The sequence below is a fragment of the Peromyscus maniculatus genome, chromosome 8 (genome assembly GCF_049852395.1).
Source record: "Peromyscus maniculatus bairdii isolate BWxNUB_F1_BW_parent chromosome 8, HU_Pman_BW_mat_3.1, whole genome shotgun sequence".
NCBI lineage: Eukaryota > Metazoa > Chordata > Mammalia > Rodentia > Cricetidae > Peromyscus > Peromyscus maniculatus.
Genome location: NC_134859.1, coordinates 85,529,709 through 85,545,147, shown reverse-complemented (window position 1 = coordinate 85,545,147; position 15,439 = coordinate 85,529,709). Strand labels below are relative to the sequence as shown.

The 15,439-nt window shown below is 42.9% G+C and overlaps 1 protein-coding gene across 4 annotated transcripts in view; it reads left to right on the top strand.

Annotated features, from left to right (window-relative positions):
• Positions 1 to 15,439, top strand: part of Ikzf3 (IKAROS family zinc finger 3) — a 100,844-nt gene that overhangs the window by 23,297 nt on the left and 62,108 nt on the right. For all 4 annotated transcript variants that reach the window (XM_076543306.1, XM_076543305.1, XM_076543304.1 and 1 more), the window contains exons 2-3: positions 9,371 to 9,424; positions 10,970 to 11,071. In XM_076543306.1, the coding sequence (XP_076399421.1) occupies positions 9,371 to 9,424; positions 10,970 to 11,071 (156 nt within the window). The remainder of the gene's footprint in view (positions 1 to 9,370; positions 9,425 to 10,969; positions 11,072 to 15,439) is intronic.

Here is a 15,439-nt window from a genome sequence, read left to right as displayed (position 1 = left end):
CAGATATCCTTGGAATTATAAAATGTCTATGGTACCTTTGGTCACTCTAGCTCCTGCTCATCACAGGTCAGGCAGAATGTGAACTTTAACCCAAATAAGTTAACTACATGTTTTATAAAGTGAAAACCAACCACAATTAACGCTCCCCTCAATTCCTATATCATGCCCAAAATACAATCCAAAAGGGTTGGGGTCATACAAAGGAGCAAGAAAATGTGATACTTCCTTCAGAGAAATTAAAACCAGTGATGATTGGCTCCAAATGATGTAGGTATTGAGACTGAGCAAGGATCTAGCACAGCTGAAAATATGCTCAAAGATGTAAAGGAAAATACGCACACAGTGAGTTAACAAGTGGGAAGTGTCAGCAAAGAAACTGTAACAGACATGAAAATTCTAGAATTTAAAATTTCAATATCTAAAATTCAAGGAAGTCTTTGGATGGGTTCAACAGCAAATTAAGATGAGATAAGTGTGGGTAAACAGGATAAGGTGGTGCATGCCTGAAATCCAGCACTGAGAAGGTAGAGGCAGGAGGATGGTGAATTCAAGCCTAGCCTAAACTACATAGCAAGTTTCAGGCCAACCTGGGCTACACAGTCACAGCCTGCAATATAAATATATAATACACACACACACACACACACACACACACACACACACACACACACACACCACTGCGAATGTTAGAGGTAAAAACAGTAGGATGAGAAAGGCCAGTCTCGGGGAGGTGTGGGAAACAGGAAAATGTCTAACCCTCATGGAACTGAAGTCACCGAAGAAGAACAGAAGGAGCAGAAAAGGCAGATGGAGAACTAACTGCCAGCTGAGAAGGTTTCATGTTTGTTGAAGCCCTAACTTCATAGAAGAGTTCAAGTAGGAAAATGCAAATGAAATCACATCTAGTCCTGTTGTGGCCAACTGCTGAAAACCAAAGAGGGAACAGCCGAGAAAACTCTGAAAACGGGAACCCATGACAAATGGAGCAAGAAGACACTGCTGACTTCTCATCAGAAACTGGAGAATCTAGAATTCAGTGCAGCATTTAAGGGGACAGAGGAAAACAAAAACTGTCAACCTAAGATTCTTTTGCTTTTGTTTTAGGTCTAGGCTGCCCTGGATCTCACTATAGAGCCCAAGATTCAAACTCATAGCAATCCTCCTGCATTGTCCTCCCAAGTCCTGAGATAACAGGTATGGGCCGCTATGCCTGGCTCAGTCCAGAAATATATATTTGAGACAGGGTCTCAAAACGTTGGCTTGGCTGGCCTGGAACTCATTATAGAGGCCATGCTGGCCTTGCCTTGGATTCAGAGATTTTCATGTCGCTGCCTCCCAAGTGCTGGGATTAAAGGCGGCATGCCCAGAATCAGAATCTTGTGTCTAATAAGATTTCATTTTTAAATGTTTTAATTGTTTTTTTTATGTGTATGGATGTTTGTCTACATGTATGCACCATGTATATACCCAGTACCTAGGGAGACCAGGAGAGGTTGTTGAATGTCCTAGAACTGGAATTACAGATGGTTGTGAGCTGCCATGTGGGAGCTGGGAATTGAACTCGGGTCCTCTGGAAGAGCAGCTGGTGCTCTTAGCCACTGAGCCATCTTTCCAACTTCCTAATAAAAAAATCTTATAAACTTGAAAGAAAAATAAAGACATATCCAAATAAATGAAAGTTCAGAGAAATTGTCCCCCTATAGTTGCACGATTATAAATGTCAGCTAAAGTCCTCTAGGCTTTAGTTAAATGGCATTAGACAAGAACTAGACATCCATGAAAAAAAGGAAAAGCATCAGAAATGCTATCTGAGTAAAACCGAAGTAAAATTTTCTCTTAACTTCTGTAAAATAAAACGTGACTGTCTGCAGTAAAAATTAATAATTGTCTCGTGAACTTTGTGGTATATTTAGACATGACGCATGATAACTGGAGGGTAAAGGCTGCAGAGTGGAAGAGTGGAAAAAGGTTCAGATGGCTGCAAGCCGCTGTGAGCTGGTGTAACCGTAATGGAGCAGACGGTGGAAAACGGAAGGTGTGTAGTGCAGCCTCCAGGACAGGCAGGAACAGACAGGTGCATGATAGGACTTGGGCCATTTAAAAGTCTTCTTTCAGCCTCTGGACAGCTAGCCAGACAGAAGTCAACGCACAGAAGAGGCCAATGCAACCCAGTTACTTTGATCTCATTGACATTCACCAGCCAGTACACCAGCCACTGCGGAACATACATTTTCCAACTACAAAGAGCATGGTCTCCCCCAGGAAACAAAAGTGTCCTAATGACTTTAAAAGCACTGAAATTGGAGGTGCTTAATCCCAGCACTCGGGAGGCAGAGGCAAGCAGATTTCTGTGAGTTCAAGGCCATCCTGGCACTTACCATGTAGCTCCAGTCCAGCCAGTGTTATACAGTGAGACCCTGTCTCAAAACCAAAAGCAAAACCCATCCTGAAATAAATAAATAAATAAATAAATAAATAAATAAATAAATAAATAAATAAATAAATAAATAGACTGAAAACATAGACTTTTTTTTAAAACTGTAGTGGAGTATAATTAGAAATCAGGCTGGAGAGATGGCTCAGTGGTTAAGAGCACTGACTGCTCTCCCAGAGGATCTGGGTTCAATTCCCAGCACCCACATGGCAGCTTACAACTGTCTGTAACTCCTGTTCCAGGGGACTGGACACCCATGGCAAAACACCAATGCACATAAAATAAAAATTAAAAATTAAAAAAAAATTTAAAAAAAAGAAATCAATAGAAATCTTTTTACTTTTTGTTTTGCATTTCACCTTTACAAAGAAGGAATTGAGCCGGGCGGTGGTGGCGCACGCCTTTAATCCCAGCACTCGGGAGGCAGAGCCAGGCGGATCTCTGTGAGTTCGAGGCCAGCCTGGGCTACCAAGTGAGCTCCAGGAAAGGCGCAAAGCTACGCAGAGAAACCCTGTCTCGAAAAACCAAAAAAAAAAAAAAAAAAAAAAAAACAAAGAAGGAATTGAACCCTGGACCATGCACATGCTGGTCTACCGCTGAGATATATCTCTTGCCCAGAAATCAATAAAAGTAAGAGAACAGAGAACTCGCTAATTCTACTAAATACCTACAAATTAAATGAGCATCAATAAAACAACCTGTGGACTGAAGAAGTTCCAAGATGACTATAACTAGACTATGGTGAGAATAAAACATCAAATTCATAAGATGTAGCAAGTGTTGTCCTCAGGGAGAATGTATAGTGTAAGTGTTCACAACTAGAAAGTGGGCATTAAAAACATTTGCTGCGGTTTCGCCTTAAAGGGTTAAAAAAGGAAGAAATTAAACCCAGAGTCAGCAGAAGAGAGAAGTAATGACGAGCACAGAAGTCAGAAGAGAAAATCAACCAAGTCGAAAGTTGACTATTGGAGGTCTGTCTCTCCAACAAGGGAAAGAGACGGTAGATCACCAAAACGGAGAGGGAGAAAAGACAGAGGTGATGGGAGACCGCAGGAATCTCATCCTGATAAGTTTGACAATTAGAAAGATTAGGCAAAATCTTTGAAAAGTAAAACTGTTCGAAACAAATGAGATAAAAATCTGAGGGGTTGGGGATTTAGTTCAGTGGTAGAGCGCTTGTCTAGCAAGCGCAAGGCCCTGGGTTCGGTCCTCAGCTCTGAAAAAAAAAATCTGAATTGGCTCATATCTGTTTAAAAGATGAAGCTGGTAAGTTCAGATCTAGAGTGTTACTTTAGATGTTACTATAAACATTAAAGAGGTAATACTGGGTAACGTGACTCTTTAAAAAAAAAAAAAAAAGAGGGAATGCTACAAAATAGCAATAAAATCTAATGAAGAGCCGGGCAGTGGTGGCGCACGCCTTTAATCCCAGCACTCGGGAGGCAGAGCCAGGCGGATCTCTGTGAGTTCGAGGCCAGCCTGGGCTACCAAGTGAGTCCCAGGAAAGGCGCAAAGCTACAGAAAAAAACCCTGTCTTGAAAAAAACAAACAAACAAAAAATCTAATGAAGAAATTAGAGAGAAAAGCTATAGGCCTGAGCCATCCACAAGCATAAACTCAGAATCCTTAAGGAACTATTTAGTGCGGGTCCTCGAGCCGCACCACAGCAGTTACGTCATAACCAGGCAGGGTTTTGTCCCAGGAATGCAAGGAATGTAATCTTAGGAATGTATCTCACTGTGAAATCAATGTAGTTCATCCAAATTGATGGATCAGATACAGGAAAATCATAAAATTTCAACAGGTGCCTTAAAAATATGACAAATATCTACCTGCATCCCAGCGTTTGGTAGTGAGCTGGACACAGGAGTATCACAAGTTCAAGGCTATCCTGGGCTACATAGTGGGTGCCAGGCCAGCTTTGACCCCGTAGTGAGACCCAATCTCAAAACAAACAGAGAAAAAGAGAAGAAAGGCTATCTCTCAGCAAGCCAGGAATGGAAGGGAGGTTCTTGGGCTCACTGGAAAACCAGTGGTGAAAATAATTTATGGTGAAATATGAATCCCTCCTCCCATCAAAGATAGGAACAGGACATAGACACCCTTTGTCATAGCTTCTGTTCAATTGTTCTAGCAATTCTAGCCCATGCAATACAACAGAGAAGAACCTGAAGACCTAAAGGTTAGAAAGGGGGCTGGAGAGATGGTTCTGTGGTTAAGAGCGCTGGCTGTTCTTCCAGAGGACCCAAGTTCAGTTTCCAGCACCTACATGGCAGCTCACAACTGTCTGTAACTCCAGTTCCAGGGGATCCTCTGGGATCCCCACACAGACATACATTCAGACGAGATACCAATGCACATAAAATAAAAATAAATCTCAAAAAATTAAAATAAATTGAAAAATAAATAAATATAAAGGTTGGAAAGGAAGACATAAAATACTTCCAATTTGCCAGTGGTGATTAGTTATGTTGAAAACCCTAAGGAATATCCTGAACCACTAAAGTTAAGTTACTGTAGTAAGATTTCAATAAACAGAGTCATTACGAAAACTGGATATGTATTTAAAGATTGTTTTACATTTTACAATTTATTTGTGTGTGTGTGTGTGTGTGTGTGTGTGTGTGTGTTTGTGTGTGTCACAGCCTACATATGGAGGTCAGAAGAAGAATTTCAGAAGCAGATTTTCTCCTTCCAGCATGTGGACTGCAGAGATCAACTTCAGGGACTGACAGCCTACCTACTGAGCCACCTTGCCAATCCCTAATTATATCACTAAAAATAAATGCAGAGAGAGCACACAGGACTTGACCAGATACTTTATACAGAAAAATGTGTAGGTAAATACATGAAAAGACATACTATTGTTAGCTCTTCAGGGAAATAGAAATTCAGATCAGAAATACTAATATGCATCTCTCAAGATGGCTCTCATTTAAAATTCTGATGATGGGGCTGGAGAGATGGCTCAGCAGTTAGAGCACTTGTTGTTCTTGTGGGAGAAGAAGCCAGTTTCCATTCTCAGTCCTCACATCTGTTCCAGGGGATCTGAAGCCCTCTTCTGATCCATCCTGGCACCAAGCAGGGAAAACACTAACATGAATAAATCTAACAAAAAAAAATTTAAATGGTAACTTGTGGGTTGTCTCAGTTAAAAAACAATCCTGATGATATACTCGATGTGATGCTGCAAGCATGTAATCCAACGCTGAGGAAACTGAGGCAGGAGACTCCAGTTTGAAACCAGCTTGGACTACATTGTGAGACCCTGTCTCAAAAAGCAAAACCAACCAAAATTCCAACGATATCAAATATGGGCGAGGAGGCAGGGCCGCAAGAAGAATGCATATTTTGCTGGTGGCACAACCACTTTTGAACAAGTTCTGGCAGTTTCTATTAAAACTAAACATATACCTACTCCATGACCCAGTAATTCAACACCTGGATATTTACTCAAGAGATATGAAAGCATATGGCCACTGAAAGGCTTTTTACAAGGATCATCATACCACAGTCTACTCCTGAGAAAAGCAAACACATCCCAGCTGAGGGACAGTCTCTAAAATACCTGCCTGTCTCTCAAAACCATCAAGGTCACCCAAACAAACAAAGTCTGAGACACTAACCAACCAGGAAGAGCCTCAGGAGACATGGTAACTAAAGTAATGCAGGCACTGGATGGAGAGGCAGGAACTCTGAATACTTACTATAATGACTAGATGTCTGTACATGACTTGTAACAGATGTCCCACACTGACAGTAAGATGTTAATTAAGAGAAGAGGTTCAGTTTGAAGTGTGTGGGAGCCCTCTGAACTCACCTTCACAATTTTCCTATCAACTTAAAACTATCTTAAAAGTTAAGTTTATTATTTAAAATGTTTAAAGATCGATTTTATACTCTATTATGTGTATGAGTGTTTTGCCTGCATATATGTGTTTGCACCACACATGTGCCTATTGCCCTCAGAGTTCAGAAGAGGGCATCATGTTCCCTGGAACTGGAGTTACAGACAGTTGTCATGTGGGTGCTGGGATCTGAACCCAGGTCCTCTGCAAGAGCACTGAGTGCTCTTAACTGCCGAGCCATCTCTGCAGCCTCAAGTTTACTCTTTACAAAAAATAGGGTAGTAGTTTCGTTTAAAATAATCAATACTAGAAATATCTGGGCATGATGGTACACACCTTTAATCCCAGGAGGCAGAAGCAGATGGCTCTCTATGAGTTCAAGGTTAGCCTGGTCTATGTAGTGAGTTCCAAGCCAGCCAAGACTACATAATAAGGCTCAAAAAACAAAACAAAAACCCAACAACAACAAAACTAGAAACAGTTTAAATGTTTCTCAAGAGAGGAGCAGATGAGTGCTGGGCTCATAGAGTGGGATACTACCTCATTTCAAAAATGAACTATTGAGAGGCACCACTGAATGCATGGGTCCCAAAACATGTTAAAAGAAGCCGTAGACAAATGCATTTGTATCATATGTCCGTAAGATTTCATTTTCACACAGTTCTGGAATAAGCTAAGCCAGCGACAGTGGAAAGTGTCTGGAGAGTGAGTGAGGACTGACTGACTAGGAAGAGGCTCCTGGGGAAACCCTCCTGGGATGATGGAAACACTGTCTTTGATTCCTCTTTGTCACCCTCCTCCCCTCCCCTCTCCTCCTCCCCTCCCTTTTCCCCCTCCCCCCTCCTCCCTTCTCCCTTCCCATCCCTTCCTCATAGAATCTCCTATGTAGCCCAGGCTGGCCTCTAACCACAGACCTCAGATTCCTGAGTCCTAGGATTTATAGACATGAACACCTACATCTGGATATTGATGGGAATTTGCATTACACAGGGATATGCACTTTTGAAAAGTCATTAAATGACATTTAAAATATACTCAATTCCCTACATATAAATTTTACCTTAGAATCTTACAAAAACATAGAATTTTAGTGTTGTTTATGATGTTATAGGGATGAAATACACTGATACCTCTAACTTTTTTTTGGAGATTTATCTGAATTGATGAATGAATAGAGGGACAAATGGGGAATAGTGTGTGATGAAATAAAAACAGTATCTAGTCGCAAGGAGTCTTTCTCTGTCCTGCCAGCTCCCAAATAATGACATGGAGGCATCTTATTAGTTATGAAAGCTCGGCCTTAGCTTAGGTTGGTTTCCACCTAGCTCTTATAACTTAAATTAACCCATGTCTATTAATCTATGCGCTGTCACGTGGCTTGTGGCCTTTTCTTCTCCTCCTGCGTGCCCTGCTTCCTCTCCACCTCCTCTAGCGTCCTCTTCCTCTCTCTCTGCCAGGAAGTCCCGCCTAACCTCTTCCTGTCCACCTATTGGCCATTCAGCTCTTTATTAAACCAACCAGAAGGCACCTTGGCAAAGACACATCTTCACAGTGTACAAAAAGATTATCCCACAACGTCTAACATCACAAAACTGTAGAATCCAGCTGGCGATCAATGAGTGCTCACTGTGTGAGCTTATTGTGGTGTCTGCCTACTCTCCCTTCCTTCTCTCTTCCCTCTCCATCCCCCCATTTTCTGTTATAAACTTTTTATTTTTATTTTATTTTATTTTTTTTTTTTGGTTTTTCGAGACAGGGTTTCTCTGTGTAGCTTTGCGCCTTTCCTGGAGCTCACTTGGTAGCCCAGGCTGGCCTCGAACTCACAGAGATCTGCCTGGCTCTGCCTCCCGAGTGCTGGGAAAACTTTTTATTTTTAACCATGTATATGTGTGTGTCTATGTGTGGGAATATACAAGTGAGCTCTGATACCCTCAAAGGCCAGAAGAGGGTGTTGAATGCCCTGGAGTTGGAGTTACAGGTAGTTGTAAGCCACCTGATGTGGGTCCTGGGAACTGAACTCAGATCCTCGGCAAGAGGAGTGTGTGCCATTAACCACTGAGCCATTTCTCTAGTCCCATGGTTAGTTCTGTAGCCCTTTCCAGACTAGAACTCACAATATAAGCCATGCTGGGCTCAAACTCCCAGCATTCCGCTGCATCAGCCTCCTAAGTGCTGAGGTTACCACAGCTCACTGCAGCCCAGGCTGGCCTTGAACTCACAGAGATCCGCCTGGGTCTGCCTCTCCAGTGCTGGGATTAAAGGCGTGCACCACTGCCACCTGGCTCTGGGTTCATTTTATATTTGAAAATATTCTGAATAAAATGTTTGGAGGAAATTGGCCATGAGGGCATAGATTTATAATCTAGCTACTCAGGACTCTGAGGCAAGAGAATATTGACTTTGGGGCCAGCCTGAGCAACATAACTCTCCCCCTCTACCTCCCTCTCCCCCCCCCCTCCCAGATCCCCTCCTGTCTCCTTCAGAGAGGTCATACAGATTGCATAGATTCTAGTGTGGATCACTGGGGTTTGGTTAACCTTTTTCAATGGACTGGTTTTGATAAAAAAAAACAAAAAAAACCCATCATGAGTAGTATAGCTTGGGTGTGAAGAATATTGCTTCATTCTATAGCAGCGATAAGCAAAATTATGGAAAACAGTAAAGGCTATCTAAAATTCTTTCTGTAATAACCCACTTTTAGATTTTCTTTAACTTAACTTTTTGAATAGGGTCTCACCATGTAGCTGTGGCTGGTCTGTAGCCCAGGCTGGCCTCAAACTCACAGAGATCCACCTGCCTCTGCCCCGAGTGCTGGGGTTGAAGGCGTGCGCCACCATGCCCCGCATGACCCACTTTTTCTCATTCTTCTTAGTATAAGTGGGTCTCGGACGAACGTTCTTAGATGCTGCCTGGATAATTCCTTCCGTTCTCCTTACTGCACCATTAGGGGGAGCTTGGAGAAAGCTCTGCCCTGAAAGAGGAATTCTGCGGCTAGGCTTTACAGAGTGGCGTCCTCACTCAATTCAAAACGCTCAATCCCGTCGAAAGGTGTCCTGCGTAGCTAATACCTATACCCCTTTCTTTTTAGATATACAACCAAATACGGAGCTGAAAGGCGCCGAGGAGCAGCCTCTGCCCACAGGTAATGCCAGGTCTTTGCCGTAGAAGCACACTTTTAACCGAAAGCGCCAGAGAAAGAGCAGTGCTCTTATTCTGGTTACAGTAAAAATGCAGTGGGAAATGAATACAGTTCCTTTTGCTGATAAAATACCTCCTCCACTAACATCACAAAAACAGTTCCTTTTGCTGATAAAATACCTCCTCCACTAACATCATAAAAATGTGCTGGGGGTAGGAGACAGTTGTGTGAGATAGCTCACAAGGGCCTAAATTTGGACTCCCAACATTGTATAAAAGCCAGGGGTGGCAGCATGTGCCTGTAATGCCAGCACTGAGGGACAGAGATAGGTGGACCCCAGCGAGCTCTAGGCTCAGAGATCCTGTCTCAAAAAGTAAAGTGGAGACAATAAAAGAAGGCCTCCATATGCTTAGGCACACACACTCACACACACACACTCACACACACACACCACACATACACACCACACACTCACACACATACACAGTCACACACACACACACACCACACACACACTCACACACATACCACACACATACACACACTCACACACACACCACACACACATACACACACACACACTCACACACGCTTTAGCACTAGAGTCAAACTACATTCCAACTAATGTTGATCATTGGACTTTTGTTCACTTAATTGAATTTTTTTGAACTAAGTAATTCTGGTAAAGACAATAGCTTAAATTTGAATAGTTTAAGCTTCACTTTAGACCAGTGGCCAGCAACCATTTCTGGAAAGGACCAGAAATTCATCATACAATCCCTTCCCTGGATCCTTTGTTGTTGCTGTTTTTAATAACCCTTGAAAATGTTGCAACCATCCTTCCCCTGGACCCGTACGAAGCAGGTATGATCAGGCCATAGTTTGCTGACCCCTGCTCTAGCTTAGTCAGGAGGGTCTTGATTGAATTCAGGTCAGCACAGACTATATAGTGAGCTTGAAGCTAGCCTGGGAGATCCTGTTTTTAAACCACCAAGAAATGAAATGAATGAACAAAGGAACTTGAGTTCCATTATGTTTTGCATAGAATTACACTTACGATATAAACAGAAAGAGAAAATAAGTTTGGCATACAGAAGTTTCTAGGTTTTCTTTCAGGAAAGCATTTCTCTCAAAATGGGTTACATCCATGTGTTCAGGCTCGGTATCTCTTAATACTATACATTAATACTTGTTGGGCACAAACAGCAATAACATCCTACCAAATATTGTGAGATACACCAATGAAGAAAGAATTGCTGTCTAGATGGGGTGTGAGTGCGTTATAGCGCAGGTGAAAGCAATATTCACAAGAATTGTTAACAGCAGAAGGATGCACGAATCTCACTCACAGTTCTAAATTTGAGAGCTTCCATATCTCCTTCCTTGGGGTGAGCGAAGTGGGTACTGCTTATCAGTACTGGAAGCTGAGCCTGAGCATGAGTGGGGATGCTGGCTATCACTGAAGGTGACCTTGACGTCGAACTTAAGGCATAGTTATATAAATCTCTTCAAATGGACTGCATCCTTAAAACTCCCTTTGTCTTTCAGAAAGCCCAGAGGCCTTGAGTGACTACAATTTAAGCAAACCTCATGAAATAGAAAATGTGGACAGTACCGAAGCCCCGACCAATGAAGATGAAGATGCAGGAGGTAAATCACGTGATGTGGTTAAAACTTCATGGTTACAGACAGAATTAAGGTTGTGGGTGAAGAAATCGACTTGCCAGTGGAAACATCTATTTGTGGGTTTGGATTCGCTCATTTAATATATATTTGCATTTAATAGTTTGTTGCAAGATGAAACCAATATTGGGGTGGGGAGGTGAATCAGCAGTTAAGAAGTCCTGCTGCTCTTCCAGAGAGTCCTAGGTTGGGTCCCCCCAACCCATGTTGGGTAACTCACTATCACCAGTAACTCCAAGTGACCTTCTGGTCACCATGGGCACTTGCACACATGTGGCATATACACATACAGTCACACACACACACACACACACATGTGCATGTGTGTGCATATTACACCAATATTTTGAAAATTTAAGATACTCATTCATTGTTTACACTATATTAACTTTGCTTTAAGGCCATTTATTTGCCAGGTTTGGTGAAACATTTCTGTAATCGCAGCTCTTGTGTAGCTGAGGCAGGAGGATCATGAATTTAGGGTCCTTCTGGGCTATATAGCCAAAGCAATGTATTGAGACCCTGTCTCAAACAATGCAAAAATGAAACATGTTCATTTTACCATTTTCCATTATAAAAATAACACACGTCCATAGTTTGGAGTATTTCCCAACAGCCAGTTCTCAAGAAAATAACTGGGTGGCCAACAATTCAATTCTTTTAAAATTTTTGTTTATTCTTATTGGGGGTAGAGGTGTATCTGAAGGTCAGAAGACAGCCTGTAGGGGTCGGTTCTCTCTCTATCAAACTCGGGATGTCAGGCTTAGTCTCAGTCACCTCTGTCTTTTGAGCCAGCTTGCTGGCCTCTATTTCTATTCTTTCTTTTTTCTCTTTGAGATAGGGTATCTCTACATAGCCCTGTCTGTCCTGGAACTCTCTCTGTAGAACAGGCTGGCCTCCAACGCAGAGATCCACCTGCCTCTGCTGGAATTCAAGGCGTGCCCCATCAGGCTGGGCCCCAAAGTGGCCTTGACTTTGTGATCGTCCTGCCTCAGCTTCCCAAGCGCTGGTAGTGTACACATGCTCTCGATACTGAAGTTTATCCCATTTCTTGTTAACTCCAGGGAATGAGTCTCTTGACTCTCCAGCCCCCTTTCCCTCTTTGCTTTTAATTCAGTTTTTATGTTTGAATTTGTTTCATGTGTATGTGCTTGAGTGATGTGCCTCACACGTGTTCAGGTGCCTGCAGAGGCCTGCAGAGGGCTTTGGATCCTTTGGAACTAGAGTTACAGGCAGTTGTGAGTCTTCCTGACATTGGTGCTAGGAACCGAACCCAGGTCCCCTACAAGCGCAGTAAACACTCTTAACGGCAGAGCCTCCTCTTCAACCCCAGTTCGTTTGTTTACTTGTTATTGTTATTTATCTTTTTTGTTTTTTGAGGCAGGGTTTCTGTGTAGCCCTGGTTGTTCTGGAACTCTCTCTGTAGACCAGGCTGGTCTTAAACTCACAGAGATCCACCTGCCTCTGCCTCCTGAGTGCTGGGATGAAAGGCCAGTTTATTTAATAGTTATTAAAAACTTTAGTGACTAAAAATTATTGAATAGTCATTAAAAACTGTCTACCTTGGCCGGGCGGTGGTGGCGCACGCCTTTAATCCCAGCACTCGGGAGGCAGAGGCAGGCGGATCTCCGTGAGTTCGAGGCCAGCCTGGTCTCCAAAGTGAGTTCCAGGAAAGGCGCAAAGCTACACAGAGAAACCCTGTCTCGAAAAACAAAAAAAAAAAAAAAACTGTCTACCTTGATGAGATGAACCATTTGACCCTCCCTTCTGTTTTTCCTCGTTTTCTTGTTAATTAATGTAACATTTTTTGTTAGCAACTGTGAGACCTGTGGGGGGAGCTGAAGCAGCGAATTCACTGGATCTTCTTGGACAGCTGCTCAGTAGTGAAGATGCAGGAGTGTCCCTGCAAAAGGGTTCTCTGTAGCAGATGCCTTTTCCTAGCCTCTGTGTCTATCTGCTTGATACCCATTCATTACAGGGCCAATTATATTGCCTGTATTTTCATACTTCCTGCATTCTTGATACTCCGGCATTAGGGGTCTTACAGACCCAGGGGGAGACTGCCCCTCTCACAGGTAGGCAATTCTGAGAGATTATGATGGTCTTGACTAAGAAGTATATCAGCTGTTTTATCTGGAATGTTCCCCTTGGCATTTATAAACAGAGTTACGTAGACCGCTTCAAGTTAAACAGTCCTGATGGTGGCTCTTATCCAATGATCCGGGATGGTAGTTCCCTCAAGAATAATCTGTTATTGTTCCATAGTGAGCTAGGGGTCCTGCATCAGCCCATATGTGTCTGACCACTGTGTATCATCCGGAAAGTAAGATTCAGTGCTAGAGGATTTTGCTCAGGGTAGAGTGTGCACTTATCACATGCAAGGTCCTGGGTTCGATCTCCAGCCCTAGAAAGAAAAAGATAAGAGATGAGTCAAAATACTGCCCCTAAATATGCCTGTAATCTGTTCTAGTAAGGTTCTTCAGGAATCTGACGACACCGACTTACAGAATAAGGTCACTCCATCCACACTCTACCCCTGCTTTCATTTCCTGGCCTTGTCCTCCCATCCCTGGACCACCTTCTTGGTAGCCCAAGTGTGCGTGCGTGTTTGCATTTGTGAGGGAACGCTGTGTGTGCAGAAGCACTTGGGTGAATGGAGGCCGAGGTGCACAGTGAGCGTCATGATCGGTTGCTCTCCCCCATGAATGTTGAGACAGGTTCTCCCACTGAACTCGGAGCTTGCACGTGTGCTAGTCTGGCTGGTCAGTTTTCTGGAGAGATTCCCCTGTCTCTGCCTCCTGATGTGGGGATTGCAGCTGGGCTACCACACCTACCTGGCATTTACAGGCGTGCTGGGGATTTGAACTGGGGTCCTTTGCTTGTGCAGCAGATGTTTTAGCCACTGATCCATCACCCCAGCCCATGTCCAGCTGTATCATAGGCGGCATTTTGTTCCCATGTAATTGTTTTCCCTTTAAGAACACTTTTAGGCTTTGTGTGTGTGCATTGAATTTTAGCAGTATATGCTTGTTTAAAATGCTCACATACTATGGTGATAATTGTGATGACAAATCTCATCCACTGTTGCTTTATAAATGTCACTCAGATTTCATCTAAAATATCTTTTTTTTTTTTAGAGAAGGTTTCCCTGACCCAAAAAAAATTTTTTGTTGTTTTTGTTTTTTGTTTTTCAAAACAAGGTTTCTCTGTGTAACAATGCTGTCTGTCCTGAAACTCACTCTGTAGCCCAGGCTGGCCTTGAACTCACAGAGATCCACCTGTCTCTGCCTTCCAGTGCTGGGATTAAAAACATGTGCCACCATCGCCCAGCATTCTCCGACAACATTTTAACACAATGCTGCATTTTATTCTGTGATGATACCCACCACAGATAACTCTAGACTTTTATTTGTTAATTCTCTTCTGCCGTCCACTCTTTATTGACTGGCATTTAGGACATCTTTTTCATTACTAGATCCCTCGCCCATAGCAGACGGACTATAAACATTCGTTGCATGACTAAATGAAAGTCCTGTGTTAATTCTGTCTTCGTGTGTCTACATAGTTCTCCGAAGAAAAGTAGTTTCTTCTCAGACTCTTTTTCTTTTGCCTGCTTGTTCAAGACCAAGAAATCGAGTTCCTCGCCTAATAGTTCTGAGATTCAAATCACAGCGTCAGCTCATATTCCTGATCTGCCGAGCTATACATTAATTTGTGCCAGTTTTTAACCACAGAGTCAGAAAACGCTGCTACGCAGGATGTGGTCATAAGTGCTGAGGAAAGGTGCATGGTGTCTCTGATTCGGCAGCTTCTTGACGATGACATCCATCGAGTCACATTCAGGATGAGATAAAGCAGAGGCAGCTGTGCCCACATTTCTAGGTTAGGGCTCCCGAGGTCTGGTAGTCAGCACATTGAGTTTGTGTTTGGGATAATAGCAACCTTTATCCAGCACCTAGTCTGGTAATTCATAATCATGTTAGAATTTCCCCTGGGTTCAGAAGAACCTTTGAGCTAATACTCAAACATAAACATAAAAACAGATAATATCCATGCAACAATAAGAATTTAAAACATGATAACACATGCCTGTAATCCCAGTACTCATAAGGCAGAGGTAAGAGGATGTTTGTGACTTTGAAGCTAACCTGGGATAGTAGAGAGTTCCAGGACATCCTGGGCTACATAGAGAGTTCCAGGCCAGCCTGGGATAGTAGAGAGTTCCAGGTGAGCCTGAGCTACAGAGAGAGTTCCAGGCCAACCTAGGATATATAGAGAGACTTTGTCTCAAAACATATAAGACAAAATAACCCACCCAAATGCTGTAAGCACTCA